This window comes from Hypomesus nipponensis, chromosome 7, assembly GCF_054491055.1.
Source record: "Hypomesus nipponensis isolate SF chromosome 7, ASM5449105v1, whole genome shotgun sequence".
NCBI classification, from domain to species: Eukaryota; Metazoa; Chordata; class Actinopteri; order Osmeriformes; family Osmeridae; genus Hypomesus; species Hypomesus nipponensis.
The window spans coordinates 14,952,776-14,967,837 of NC_140367.1; the positions used below are offsets into that span (position 1 = coordinate 14,952,776).

Consider the following 15,062-nt stretch of genomic DNA (forward strand, 5'->3'; position numbering starts at 1 on the left):
GAGTCTGGGTATACCCGTGTATTCATTTAAGTTACATGAATACACTGTAAAAGAAATTACCTCACTTTTTCTGTAAATTTCTGTATTTCTGAATTACAGGAAATTAGGGCTGTTAAATGATTACAAAGTGTAATCAAAATAATCACAGGTTTCTTAATCAACAGGTCTAATCACATGATTAATCCGCATTAATCATGATTAATGACATATTACCGATTTTCCGAATTTTTGTCATTAGTGTGCGTCTTTGATTTTGCGGTACCTTGATGCCACTCGCAAAACTTTGGTGAACCCCTCGTCCTCAACAATATCAATCGGTCTCCAGCTTTTTGCAGTATATTTGGCAACTGTGCTAGTCACGTTGTCACAGGCAGACTTAGTGAGGGCCCTAGGGTGATTTGGCGCATTCTACTTGAGCTCCCCTCGCCGACCAACGCATGCTTCGCGTTGAGGTGGTATAGGTTACTTTAGACTGGTATTGCTTTGGTGAAACAATAACATCAGTCATTTAGCTTTCAGTCATTTAGCAGAAGCTCTTATCGAGAGCAATAACGTCTTCCCGCAGTGTGCATGCATGACTTTGGTTTTATTGGATGTTCCATCTTAGTTTTTTTGGAACACGAACTTCTCATCCAGAAGTTGCAGATTGGGTGGAATTGTGGGTAGGCCTATATTACGTTAAATGCGTTAAACAAAAATAACGACTTAATCCCCATAACGAGTTAACGCGTTATTTTTCACAGCCCTAAAGGAAATACAGATAGAAATACAATGGCAAACTGTAAATGTATAATTTTACATAAGAATTACAGCCAAATGTTGTTACTTAAAAATACACTAAATGTTTTGTTTTTTTACAAATATTAATAACATTTTCACGAAAATGTTCTGTTAAAACACATTTCACTTTATCAAAACTAGCTATTTTAACAGTTATTTTGCTGATTTTTACTTTCATCCCACGGACAAATAACTAAATAACATTGTTTTTTGTTTAGACATAGGAACCTTGAATTGTGAACTGAGCTCGGGTAGTTGACGTCATGCAATCCCAGCATGCACCAGTCAATATCAAAGACTACAAAAGCCTGCAAAAGCCTTTTGGGGGCTATCTCGTCAGAGTAGGACAAAGGAAAGTGATTAGATATTTGTGTAGCGGCAACGGTCCTGTTACCCAGAATACCCATAAACCAGGGGGGTATTCGTCGTAGCTCGCTAAGCAGTTTAGCGAGCTAATTTTCAGGCTAAGATAAAACACGCCCCTCTTTTTGGTTCGTGGAAGCAAGTTAAGATAAATCACCATAGTAACATTAGCCTGATTTTGTCATACTCATAATTCTAGTCAGAATATGAGTCTGAAAACTCTCCGTTGGGCTTTGAGTACGGAGCGTGTTTCAACCGAACTCGTAAAACAAATGCTTCTACGCTCAATTGGATAGACCTACAACCAATCAGAGCAATGTATTATGTTGTTTGTTGAAAACAAATTCAATCCCAAGGGCTCTTTCGTGACGTTGTTGATTACGTTACTGTTGATCATCTGTCCATCATCGTATAAAGCCCGCCCTGGCAATTTCATTGGTCCGTCCCGATTCTGGGTTTTCTGTAGTTGTCCCCAATACGAGACCCTCCAGACCCAACTTCCCGAACACATTTTTTTGTTGGCGGGAGAAGTTGGGCTGGCAGCCAGGCTATAGTAACATATCAATTAGCACTAACCTGCTCGAGAGCAGGCTAACGTAAGTGTAGCTAGATAAGCTTGCCACACCCCCGGAAAATAATTGGCAGCTCCCTTTTTGAGAGACCCAGCTGACCAAGGAGATATATAGTTCGATGAGCTTTCCATACCAATAGAGTTCTTCGCGATTGCCAAGATCCTTTATGTCACACGGACGAGTTCTTGTTTGAGCGATATCGATTCAGCCGACAAGGACTCATTTATTTGCAAGACCTTCTCGGGCCGTACATTGCAAATATCACACGCCGCAGCAAGTTTGTAGGCTTTATGAGCTTATGCTGCTGTATGTGAATATGTAACGCAATGTTTTAAGAAATGTCTTATCTGTTGTGCCTGTGCTTTTTATGTTTCACTGTGGGAAAGTGGGAAACGTCATATCGATTCTTTTTCATGTCTTAACGTGAAGAAATGGACAATAAAGCTACTTGAAACTTTTACTGTGCTTCAGATTCTATGCATAGCCTTGAGTTTTTTTTTGCGTCAGGTACATTTTTATACAGTATAGGCGATGCAGAAAACATTGGCAAAGCCGCTGCATGCGTTGCTGTAGGAAAAGTGTAGGCTATTGGCGCTTAAACAGCTGAGGAATCAATTCATATTCCTTGGCCATGTCCCAGTCATTGAAATCAAAGAGGGATTTACACATAGGCCTACATGCATATACGCATATGATATCAGGTAAAATGGGCCATCAGGTAAAATGGGCCATTTAAGGTTTGGGGGTCCCAGCCCTGACAAGTAACAGGGGATTGATTGCTTTATGGTTGCTATGGTGGGCGGGCCAATAATTCAAACAAGACTGCACCAGAAAGCTGCATGGTAAGTAGCCTGGCATACCAAATCTAACTTAACTATTATAAGGATGATAAATCTATTTTAAAAAAACATGCACGTTAAAAAACTATGCATAATATCTGTCTTGATGGCATCAATCAGAAATAATGTTGTTAGTTTGGTATGTTAACAAATCTTCTGCAAAAGTGATGTTTTTCTTGGTGCCCTAATTTACCTTAACCCACTGAGGTAAAATGAGCCATCATCTGTGTCCCTCACAAACACACATACACATGTGTTGGAGTGTGTGTGTGTGTGTGAGGGTGTGTTTTTGTGTCACACCATGACCCCACTAACAGTAATAATGGTAGTAGATATTTTATGTACAGTGAGTATGGCGAACGAGAAGGAAACGAGAGGAGACGAGAGAGGGAGAAGGAAAGGGAGAGAAAAGAGAGGAGGAGCAAGGACCAGAGAGGAAAGGATACAAAGATAAAACAGGGATGGAAAGGAAGGCCAAACAATAACATCTGTGGAAAGAGGAGAGGATGAAGGGGGCCTTAGATGAATACATGGAGGGAGAGAAGAAAGGAATTACAGTGAGTGTGCACCTCTTATCAAGAGCATGGGGTGTGCCGCGATCCACACTGCAAAGATGCATCAGTGGAAAGGTGACTGGCAGTGAACATGTGTCAGGGCGGAAGCCCTACCTAACACAGGAGGCGGAAAGGGAGCTTGCTGCCACCCTCAAGACATTGGCGCAGAGGGGGTTTCCCTTCACAAAACGTGATGTCAAGCAAGTGGCCTTTGATTTTGCAGCCAAGAACAACATATCTGGTTTCTCCAAGACAGCAAGGAGGGACGGATTTTAGTGGTTTAAGAATTTTCTAAAGCGCAACCCAGAGCTTGGGATGCGCAAGCCAGAGGTCCTGTCTGCAGCATGGGCTGCTGGACTCAACAAAGTGGTGGTTAGCCAGTGGTTTAACCAGTATGAGAGCCTTTTGGTCGAGCTGGGTATTGAGGGCACACCGTCACATATATATGGAACAGTGACAAGTCTGGGCTTCAGGATCATTTTTTAAATTATGGCACATATGAATATGTTTGTTTAATGCAGTTATGTGGCTGTATAAGCAACTGTGTTTTAAAATTAAAATTGATGATAAATTACTATTTCCCTATGCAGTTTCACAGGCCCATTTTACCTGAACAGCTGGTCCATTTTACCTGAAACTGCTTGTGCTAAAACAGGTGGCACAGCTGATGTTTCAAGAACTGTAGGGCCTAAATAATTTTATTACATCATTTTAACAAAAGATGATCAAAAACTGTCATTAGTAATCATAAAAACACATGGAAAAGGCATGGTATTGTAGCCTAATATTGTCCCAAACGATTTAAGTGGCCCATTTTACCTGATATCACCCTAGTACATGCGCTTTCAGTAGGCCTACATATATCCTCATAAGTGTCTATGAATTTGTCTCAATTAGATACTCTTTGGCCTTGTTTTTATACTTATTCTGAAAGAGTTGATATCATTATTTTCGCTAGCAAGATCTCATTCGATGATTAATTTCCATTAAGCCTACTGCCAGCAGGCACATTTAAAGAAATGTGATCTGATTGATCGGGGTAATAAGGCACTAAAGATGAGCATATACATTTTACCAATATTCGCATTTAGTTTATCGGCAATTTTTTTGCCAAGATGCCTGTCTTAATAATAATATGCATATTGTCTTCGTAGACTCATTATAATAGTTTGCTCAGATGGCGAGAATATCACCGCTCTCTCTTTCTCTTTTCCGCCATCATACCGTTACAAAATCACGGTTTTGGTGATCGACCTTTCCTGCCTTTTGAAGTAGGACGTGCTCGTGCACTTGCCCTAATAAGTTTAGCCTGATTGAAATTAACCAAGATTTGGATGCGGATCAGCCGTCGACGAACCGATATTTGCGGTTCTCAGTTAGCTCGCTAATGTTAACGGGCTAAAGGGACAATTGATTAGCTTCAACCCTTACGACGAACGTGCCCCTGGACATTCTACCCAGATGGGCAGAATGTCTTGGTGTCCCAGTTCAACTCTGAGGAGGAGCTTGTACAGGTGTGGTAGAACCCATTAGCCTTGAACATTGAACCCAGTCACCTCATTTATCCCTTGATACCCATAGACACACCTGAACATTCCTGACACACTGAAAAGCTACAGAGTTAAAGGTTTAAACTTAGTTATATAATCATTGTTTTGAGTTTTGTTGTTGTGTTCGTTCTGTTTTGATATGTGTAATGTGATGGTCTGTAGTTTGGATATATAAAGTGTTGACCTTGAGTGTGAATGTTGTCCAGTTAGATCTGGATCCAACCTGACTATCAGAATATTTTGCGACTAAATACACACACTGTAAAATATTTCACTGTAACTTTACAGTAAATTACTGGCTACTAGTTGCATTACTTTCACAGTAATTTTACAGTAATTTATTACAAATATTTCACAGTAATGTATTGCACATGTTTCACAATAATTAACTGTATACATTTCACAGTAAAATGCAATGCAACTACAGCGGTATATTGTAACTTCACAGTTGGCATGCCTGTGGAATGGATGGATTACTGTGATATAGCAGAGTGTAGCTGTGGTATGACATCGTCTTGCTGTATATAAATTACAGTGATTGTCTGTATTTCTATGTTTTTTACTGTAAAAGCATTGCATTTGCACTTGCATTAGCAAGTAGCCAGTTATTGACGGTACATTTACAATTAAAATAAAACTGCAAAATACTGCTAATTTGACTGGTTAACTGTGATTTTACCACACAAACGTGCTTTGGATTTGCTAAATTAAAACTCAAAGCAAGAACAAAGACAAAAAAGGCAAAACTCATTTGAACTTTTTGATAATTATAACAAGTATTAAATTCACTATCAAATTCAACAATTTAACTTTCGGACTTCCTATGTACTGTTTTATTTTGTTTACCATCAACCTGGAATTGGCTTCCATTGTAGGGGGTGTCGCATGGGCCATCATAATTCTGACCATGATTCGTCATTAAGCTCATTAACGGTCAACGCAAAAGATCTGCAGTTCCTGTGCAGAGACAGGAGAACCAAGCTGAACAACCAGCTCTCCAGCTCTCCATCGCAGCCATAGCCCACCTGAGAGGTCACGACAGTTAGCCAGACTCGTTAGATCAGGGGGGTATTCGTCGTAGCTCGCTAAGCAGTTTAGCGAGCTAATTTTCAGGCTAAGATAAAACATGCCCCTCTTTTTGGTTCGTGGAAGCAAGTTTAGATAAATCACCATAGTAACATATCAATTAGCACTAACCTGCTCGAGAGCAGGTTAACGTAAGTGTAGCTGGATAAGCTTGCCACACCCCCGGAAAATAATTGGCAGCTCCCTTTTTGAAAGACCCAGCTGACCAAGGAGATATATTCTAGTTCGATTAGCTTTCCATACCATTACCAATAGAGTTCTTCGCGATCTCCAAGATCCTTTATTTCACACGGATGAGTTCTTGTTTGAGCGATATCGATTCAGCCGACAATAATTATTTGCAAGACCTTCTCGGGCCGTAGGCTACATTGCAAATATCACACAAAGTTTTGTGCTTTATGAGCTTATGCTGCTGTGAATATGTAACGCAATGTCTTAAGAAATGTATTTTCTGTTGTGCCTGTGCTTTTTATGTTTCACTGTAGGAGAGTGGAAAACATCATAGATTATTTTTATATCTTGAATTGTGAAGAAATTGACAACAAAGCTACTTGAAACTTTTACTGTGCTTCAGACTCTCTGCACAGCCTTGAGGTTTTTCGCGTCAGGTACATTTTTATACAGTATAAGCGATGCAGAAAACATTGGCAAAGCCACAGCATGCGTTGCTGTAAGAAAAGTGTACTTGGCGCTTAACCAGCTGATGAATCAATTCATCATATTCCCTGGCCATGTCCCAGTCAATGAAATCAAAGAGGGATTTACACATAGGCCTACATGCATATACACATATATAGTGTGATATCAGGTAAAGTGGGCCATTTAAGGTTTGAGGGTCCTATCCCTGACAAGTAACGGGGGATTTGATTGCTTTATGGTTGCTATGGTGGACGGGCCAATAATTCAAACAAGACTGCACCAGAAAGCTGCATGGTAAGTAGCCTGGCATACCAAATATAAGTAAACTATTATAAGGATGATAAATCTATAAAAACAAAAACATGCAAATAAAAAAACTATGCATAATATCTGTCTTGATGGCATCAATCAGAAATAATGTTGTTAGTTTGGTATATGATTTTTTGGGGTTGAAAAAGTGATGTTTTTCTTGGTGGCCTAATGTACCCATTGAGGTCAAATGGGCAACATGGTTTCAGCTAAAATGCACACATACACATGTGTTGGAGTGTGAGGGTGTGTGTGTCACACCATGACCCCCCCAACAGAAATAATGGTAGTAGATATTTTATGTACAGTGAGTATGGCGAACGAGAAGGAAGCGAGAGGAGAGGAGAGGGGGAGAAGGAAAGGGAGAGAAAAGAGAGGAGGAGCAAGGACCAGAGAGGAAAAGATACAAACATAAAACAGGGATGGAAAGGAAGGCCAAACAATTACAATCTGTGGAAAGAGGAGAGGATGAAGGGGGCCTTTGATGAATACATGGAGGGAGAGAAGAAAGGAATTACAGTGAGTGTGCACCTCTTATCAAGAGCATGGGGTGTGCCGCGATCCACACTGCAAAAACGCATCAGTGGAAAGGTGACTGGCAGTGAACATATGTCAGGGCGGAAGCCCTACTTTCCACAGGAGGCGGAAAGGGAGCTTGCTGCCACCCTCAACACATTGGCGGAAAGGGAGCTTGCTGCCACCCTCAACACATTGGCGCAGAGGGGGTTTCCCTTCACAAAACGTGATGTCACGCAAGTGGCCTTTGATTTTGCAGCCAAGAACAACATCTCTGGTTTCTTCAAGACAGCAGGGAGGGCCGGATATTACTGGTTTAAGAACTTTCTAAAGCACAACCCAGAACTTGGGATGCGCAACCGTGAGGTCCTGTCTGCAGCATGGGCTGCTGCACTCTTAAAACAAATGTGTTGTTAGCTGACACAATTTGTGTGTTATTACCAATCAAACACATATCGTGTTGTTTTCTACAAATTGTGTGTTGTTTGATCTTACGATTGGATGGACAAAACATGTGTTAAAACATTGACCAATCACAACACTACTTCAACATCTTTGCGCGCCCAAAAAGAAAATTCATTTTTGAAAGACGCAGTAACCACGGAGTTGACACTGACACGACAGCAGAAGACTAAAGGTAAATGTTTTTTTTTACTTTACTTAGCAAATATAATAAAGTAAATAACCTGGGATTTTTATTTGACTATGAGAGGCTCGTTGTCTATAGGTTGTCTAACTGTCATGGTGGTGACTGTCATGCTGGTGTGCTGAATGAAAACCGTTATTTGAGTGTAGCTAGCATCAGAGCCATAATGAGGCTCGGGCTAACATTTACTGTACTAGCTTGCACTGACAACCTTCAGTTGGTAGCTAACGTCGTTAGCTAATGTAAGCTAGTAGCTAGCTAGCTAAGGTAGCTAACGTTATCGGTTCGAGTTAGCTAGCTAGTCAACCTGGATAAATTAATATATAAAATTGGTTAGCATTTTGTATTTGCTATTGAAACATGGAGAGTGAAAGTGAAAACCTGGCTAGTAACAGCTTGCGTTTTCTTACGAAGGCTTTTTTAAGCACTTACTCTTTTGTCATAGCTTTAGCTAGCAATTTTGCATGTGGTGTTGGCTTGTTCGCGCCCTTTCGTATTAGTCTAGCTAACTATAACCATAGAGCAGGTGCAACGCTAGTGGTGTAAACCAGTTTACAATCCCCCCATCCGTTTTCTCTCGCAGCACAATATAGGCTATGTATTATAGGAAAAAATCTCACGGCAAACCAGCATGACATTTTATTTCTGTGTATTGAGTTGTTTGGTTGTGTAATGCCATTTAAGTTGAGCTATTTTAGAGTTTTTCCTCCCCACAGACAAGGCACAATGGAATCGGGACAGAGCAATCGCGTGTGAACTTGAATGCATAGGAGTACTTTTATTGGTCATTGTATTGTCTGTTCCTCACCATAATTTTATTTTTCTGTTCAGTGTTACAAGAGAGTGATGGGCCTTAAATGGTAAAATAAAACACAGTTCGGTAAGTTTCATTACTCAAATACGGCACTATCTATATACAATCTTACATTTTGACCCGTGCTATATGGTTTGATTAGCTAGCAAAACAAATGGTAAGTGGTAGGAGTGGTTGTGTTTTATTTTACTGTAGTGAATAATGACTAAAACCTTTTTGTCTTTTCTTTATCAGCAAATGGAGGCTAACCTAAAAAAAATACTGGCATCGATCTACCTAGATGGCAGAGAGATCTGCAAGAAAGTTTACCGCCTAAGCAATGCTAGGGAATTAATCGATGAAAGCAAATCTCAAGATGGCCTACCTTTTGCTGTAGATTTAGATCGATTTCTCAAGTATAATACAGACTTCAATGAGTTTATTGATACAGATCGCAACACAGACATAAAAGAACTGGATAAATTCCAGTTATTTTTCCGGTCGGGTTCTGAGATAGCGGATGCAGAAATGGAACTGATATGTCCGGTAAGGCTGTGAGAATTAATGCAAGTAGTTCTTCCTAATTTTTAATTAAGTAATTGTGCAGTCCTGTTGATAATATTAAAATGTGTTTTAAATGTTTGTTTGGGGATTTTAAACTGCACCAATGGCTCATACATTTTTGCTTTTGCTTGTGTTTGTCTCCAGCCTGCTCCCCTGCCAGGACAGACACAATCTCTACCTGCCCAATCTCTACCTGTCCATGACAGGCTGGATGACAGTGGATTGGAGGCACTCAAATTACTAATTCAAAAAAAAGCTCCAAACATACTCACAGAATATGAGGAATCTGGAACCTTATGCACAAAAAACAGGATGCTACTTGTGAGGGTTGCTGTCAGCAATCTTGTGGAGAGACAAGGATTGTAAGTTGACACTGTATTAAGTGTGAGATACAAAAGTATTGACAATGGAGTGAAATTTGTTTCCATATCATACTTGAAATTAGTATTTTAGTCAGTAATTGTGAAGTGTGAGTATAACTGATGGCAATACATATTACTCTATAATATAAACCCTTTAAATGTCAGCTGTGTTTTTGCCAATTTACCACAAAAATAGTTTGAGTGGACTTCTGAACTCTTCAATTTCTCTTTAGAAATGGTTTGGTTGTTGCTGTCTTATTTTCAGTTACCCATCCAGTGATGACAAGGTGCGTCTTGCCAAGAATGTTATCACCACGTTTCCTAAATTGAGTGTCAAAATCCAGGAACACAATGAAGGATATGTAAGTAAAAAAATAAAATAATGTTTGCCTTCCCACCCCACATTTTACTGATGTACCAAATGTTAATGGTTTCAGAAATGAGGGCTATTGTATTGTTGGTATTATTGACTGACGCCTCATGTCCACTCTCTACCTTCAACCCATGCAAAGGAACACTACTATGATCCAGCCTCACACAGCGGCTTCATTGAAATTAAACTACGAAACCTTAGAAGGGATATGGAAGAAAGCCAGAGAAGGTATCGGCGGAAGAACAAGTCAGGGGGCACTGTAACTCTGACTCTGACCTCGTCTGCGGCAAACACAGATGAGGACGTGAGTGAGTGGGTAACCTTGGCAAAGAGAATTAAGCCCTCACCTGAAAACCTCTCAACAATCAAGCATGCTATGGACCGGACCTACACTCACAGAAGAATATGGATTACAACACAATCTCCAACATTAGCTGAGATATTTAATCAGTATCCACGATTCATTGACATGCCACACCTGGTAAGCAAATTCTTAATACTATCATTTTTTATAGTTAGACAGTTTATCTGTCCTTTAAAGCAACCCTGCATACTTCAGTAAATATAGCCTGTTAATTCAAATGAATAAATTGGATTGAATTTTTATCTTTGTACATCTTAGTTTGATTTAGACTTTGAAAAACAGTTTGAGGGGAAGGTTGATCTTTTCCTTCGCAAATGGGAGACGAACATCATCCCTAAGCTAATGAAGGTTGCTGCGCTGGAAATGTCTGAGGATCTGGAAAATCCTTCAACCACCGGGAACAACAATGATGGTATGTTGGGTCTCATTCAGGAAGATGTGGGGAACATGCACTTATAACTTTTATGCAATGGATAATTACTTAAGCCAATTGAATTGTTCAAGATGACTTAACCTTAGGTAAGGGTAGATATCTAATTTGGACTCTAATATTTTCTTGTAGACATGCTTTGCTTCAAAGCACTTCAGGTGCTCACGCATCTTCTTCCACCAACTGCATCAGGACGAGGGGCTGGATGGAGTCGCTGCAGTGTGAAATCAGCCATTTCCTACCTCATGGACTTTGTGCAAGTATGTTTGTGTCTTATGACTTTTTGGTTGCATCACTGTTCACTGAACCTCCTGATGTTGTGCTGTGGTCTCCTCCCCATGCTGGTTTACTAATGTAGTATTTCAAACGTTTTGTGTTACAGCCTGGAACAAGCATCTCAACATTGCTTGAGAATCGTCGCAAGAAGTGACAAGATTGCTGTGCCACTTGGAAATGAAGGGCTGACCTGCGCAATTGACCAACTCTTCAAGATGTATTGGGTTTGCAATCTTAAGTACCCTGTCCAACTGCAGTCTGTCTTCTCCTTCCTGGAGCATATTTATGAAATACCCATTTCTGTTAACAAAAGATCCAAAGTTGTTGAGCTTATCTCCAAGCTCCAGGCTATATCATAAGTAAGCCATGTATGTGTGCCCAAGGTGCAAGCGTGTCATTGGAGAAGTCAGGAAGCTTATGCGGCATCTTAGAACCTTTCATGCTTTATCAGATTCCCAAGACTTTCAAATTGTATGTTGCCAGAACAACTGCCAAAGAACATATCACAATTTAAACTCCTATAGAAAACATCTTAAGAAAGACCATTCAAAAATGATATCAAATGAACAAATTGACTATGTCCCAGGACACTTGGAATGTTGTAATATGTTGAATGATGATGACATTGATAATGAACCAATTCCAGTGGGAGCCACAATAGATATCAGAACTGAAAATATGACCGTTGATTCAGCAACTATTAATGATTGCGCATCTGCATTTGTAGCCCAAATGTATTCTTCACCTAATACAACTCTCACTGATGTGCAGAGGAGTGTTACATGTGCAAAAGAAGTCCTAGACCAAACTATGGACATTGTTGAAGAGAAAATGCTCTCCTTTATAGATACCCATTCTATACCTCATGATGACAATGCTTTTACAACTTTGATGCAAGAATTGGAAAAGGGGAGGAACATGTTTGAAAATGTTGACACTCCCTATAAAATGGGCAAATATTTCTCTGATAAAAAGTGTCTTGTGAAACCAACAGACATATTCTTGGGGCATAGGGCAGATACTTCAAGAAAGAATGGACAAATGACACAAGTGCTGATCGCAGACACATGTCAGTACATTAATATTATTGACACAATCAGATTTCTTTTTAGCAGTGGGAAAATGCAGAGCCTTTACATGGAGTCTAATAAAAGTATAGATGGTAAAATGCGAGACTATAGCGATGGTGCACAGTTTGCTACTCATCCTCTGTACAGTAGATATCCAGATGCCTTACAAATACAACTTTATTTTGACGATGTAGAGACCACTAATCCGTTAGGTTCTAAAACCAAAATACACAAAATGGGAGCTGTGTATTTTTCCTTGAGGAACTTGCCTGCACAGTACAACTCATCCCTGGCAAACATTCATTTGTGTCTCCTTTTTAACTCTATAGACAAAGAAACATATGGGTTTACAAAAATACTAGAGCCGTTGTTAGAAGACATTAAATATCTGGAAAGTCATGGTATTGCAGTTGACATCAAAGGTCAAACCCATTTGCTTTATGGTACCATTTGCCTCTTGACAGCTGACAACCTTGCTTGTCATTCCCTTTGTGGGTATTTGGAGAGTTTCTCAGCTAATATGTTTTGTCATTTCTGCTTAGCTGACAAAGAAAATGTTCAACATGTTTTTGAAGAAGACGAGTTTGAAAAGCGTACTAAAGACAATTATCAACAACATGTAATGCTGAACGATTCTACTTCAACAGGCATCAAGCAAGATTCTTGTTTGAATACACTTAAATACTTCCATGTAACAGAGGGTGTTTGTGTAGACATTATGCATGATGTATTAGAAGGTGTTGCTCCTTTGGAAGTGAAGCTTTTGCTCCGACAGTTAATATATGAAGATAATATGTTTACATTGGAGCAGCTTAACAATAGAATATCAAGCTTTGATTACGGTTACATGAACGAAAAGAACAAGCCATCTGTAATTCTGAATCTTAGAACAAATGAAAATGCTGTCAGGCAGACAGCCAGCCAAATGTGGTGTCTCTTACTCTTTTTGCCACTAATTATAGGAGACCTAGTTAGTAGGCAGAGTTCACATTGGAAACTGTTCCTTCTTCTGAGAGAAATATGCAGTATAATATTTGCACCTGTAGTCACAAATGGACTAGGTGTGTTTTTGAAGCAGTTGATTATAGACGATCATAACATGTTTAAGACACTCTATCCAGACAGGCGACTTATCCCTAAGCACCATTTCATGATTCACTATGGTAGAATGATTGTAATGTTTGGACCGCTTGTCAAGTTATGGTGTATGAGGTTTGAAAGTAAACACTGTCCAATGAAACGTCAGGCTCATGTAGTCTGTAACTTTAAAAACATATCCAAAACACTGGCTTACAAGAACCAAATACAAAGTATGTACGGTTGGAAATTTGGGAAGCCACTTGAGAGAGAAATATCAGTTCCTAATGCTTTTCCTGTCATTGTAGGCTCTTTAGAACTCAGTGAGCTGCTCCTTGAAAAACTGCATACAAAGGATGAAAATCTTGACATTTTAAGCACGGTTCATGTTGCACACACAGTTAGTGTGTTTGGTCAGACATATAGAACAGGCAGTGTAGTCCCCCTTAAATATGATGCAAGAGGTGAATGCCAGTTTGGTGAAATAATTCACATCCTTCCAGAATCTGACAAAGAATTATTAATGTTTGTCCGAATTTTATCAGTTCAGTTTTTTGACGATCATTACTATGCTTATGTGGTGGAAAAAAAAGATGTGTTTGAAGCGGTTAGCATTAATGACCTCGCAGATGTCAGACCATTGATGTCAAGTTTCAGGGGAGATATGGCTTACTTAAATCCCAGGTACAAGATTGTGTAAGTTTAAATGAATGTTATATTCTTAAAAAGTATTGATTGATTGTATGGAAATGTATTGATTGTATGGAAATGTATTGATTATATGGAAATGTATTGATTATATGGAAATGTATTGATTGTATGGAAATGTATTTATTACCATGATTGTAAATTAAAGTAACATTTTGCTACATTGGGTGTATCATGAACATTTATAAACACATTTATTAACACACTAATGTGTCTATATAGGGACCACACATATTGTGTTATATTTGACACAATTACTGTGTGAACATTTTAACACATATCATGTGTTTGTGTATTTAACACAGTAGGTGTGTTAAAAGTAACACAATATGTGTGGTCCCTATATAGACACATTAGTGTGTTGGGAATTGACACAACTTGTGTTGATATTAACACATCTATTTTAAGAGTGTGGACTCAACAATGAGGTGGTTAGCCAATGGTTTAACCAGTATGAGAGCCTTTTGGTTGAGCTGGGTATTGAGGGCACACCGTCACATATATATGGAACTGTGATGAGTCTGGGCTTCAGGATATTTTTTTTTACTATGGCACATATGAATATGTTTGTTTAATGCAGTTTAAATGAGACTCATAATAGTTTGCTCAGATGGCGAGAATATCACCGCTCTCTCTTTCGTCTTTTCCGCCATTATACCGTTAGAAAATCACGGTTTTGGTGATCGACCTTTCCTGCCTTTTGAAGTAGGACGTGCTCGTGCACTTGCCCTGATAAGTTTAGCCTGATTGAAATTAACCACATGATTTGGATGCGGATCAGCCGTTAACGAACCGATATTTGCGGTTCTAAGTTAGCTCGCTAATGTTAACGGGCTAAAGGGACAAATGATTCACTTAGCTTCAAACCTTACGACGAATGGGCCCCAGAGAGGTATATTAACATCGCATCGTTTGAGTATCGTAAGAGTCGAGACTTCAGGACCCCGGGTTCTGGACTGGATAGAGTGCTACAGATATGGCGTTATGCTAGGTTCTCCTGTCTGCACCGAAACTGCAGCTCTTTTGCAGTGATTGTCTCCTATGTATGCACAGTGACAATGAAGCTATGTAAGAGTGTATCTTTTTAGTACAAGTTTACTGTGCAACACTTCACTCCAATGTTAATACTTAGCTATAAAAATAGCATTCGCGCTGACCCACAGCAGAGTTAGCTAATAGTTCATCCTAAAT

At 39.5% G+C, this 15,062-nt stretch overlaps 1 protein-coding gene across 2 annotated transcripts; it reads left to right on the forward strand.

Annotated features, from left to right (window-relative positions):
* The first annotated feature begins 7,752 nt into the window (after positions 1 to 7,752).
* On the forward strand, positions 7,753 to 14,017 carry LOC146276923 (uncharacterized). 2 transcript variants are annotated; one of them, XM_084700989.1, is made up of 8 exons: positions 7,753 to 7,845; positions 8,686 to 9,193; positions 9,356 to 9,573; positions 9,839 to 9,935; positions 10,086 to 10,427; positions 10,569 to 10,722; positions 10,873 to 11,000; positions 11,123 to 14,017. In XM_084700989.1, the coding sequence occupies exons 2-8, from the start codon at positions 8,870 to 8,872 to the stop codon at positions 11,168 to 11,170; spliced, it is 1,311 nt and encodes a 436-aa protein (XP_084557115.1). In that variant the 5' UTR covers positions 7,753 to 7,845; positions 8,686 to 8,869; the 3' UTR covers positions 11,171 to 14,017. The 2 variants fall into 2 exon arrangements, with proteins under 2 accessions (XP_084557115.1, XP_084557116.1); XM_084700990.1 differs by lacking the exon at positions 7,753 to 7,845 and having other exon boundaries at positions 7,870 to 9,193.
* The last annotated feature ends 1,045 nt before the right edge of the window (positions 14,018 to 15,062 follow it).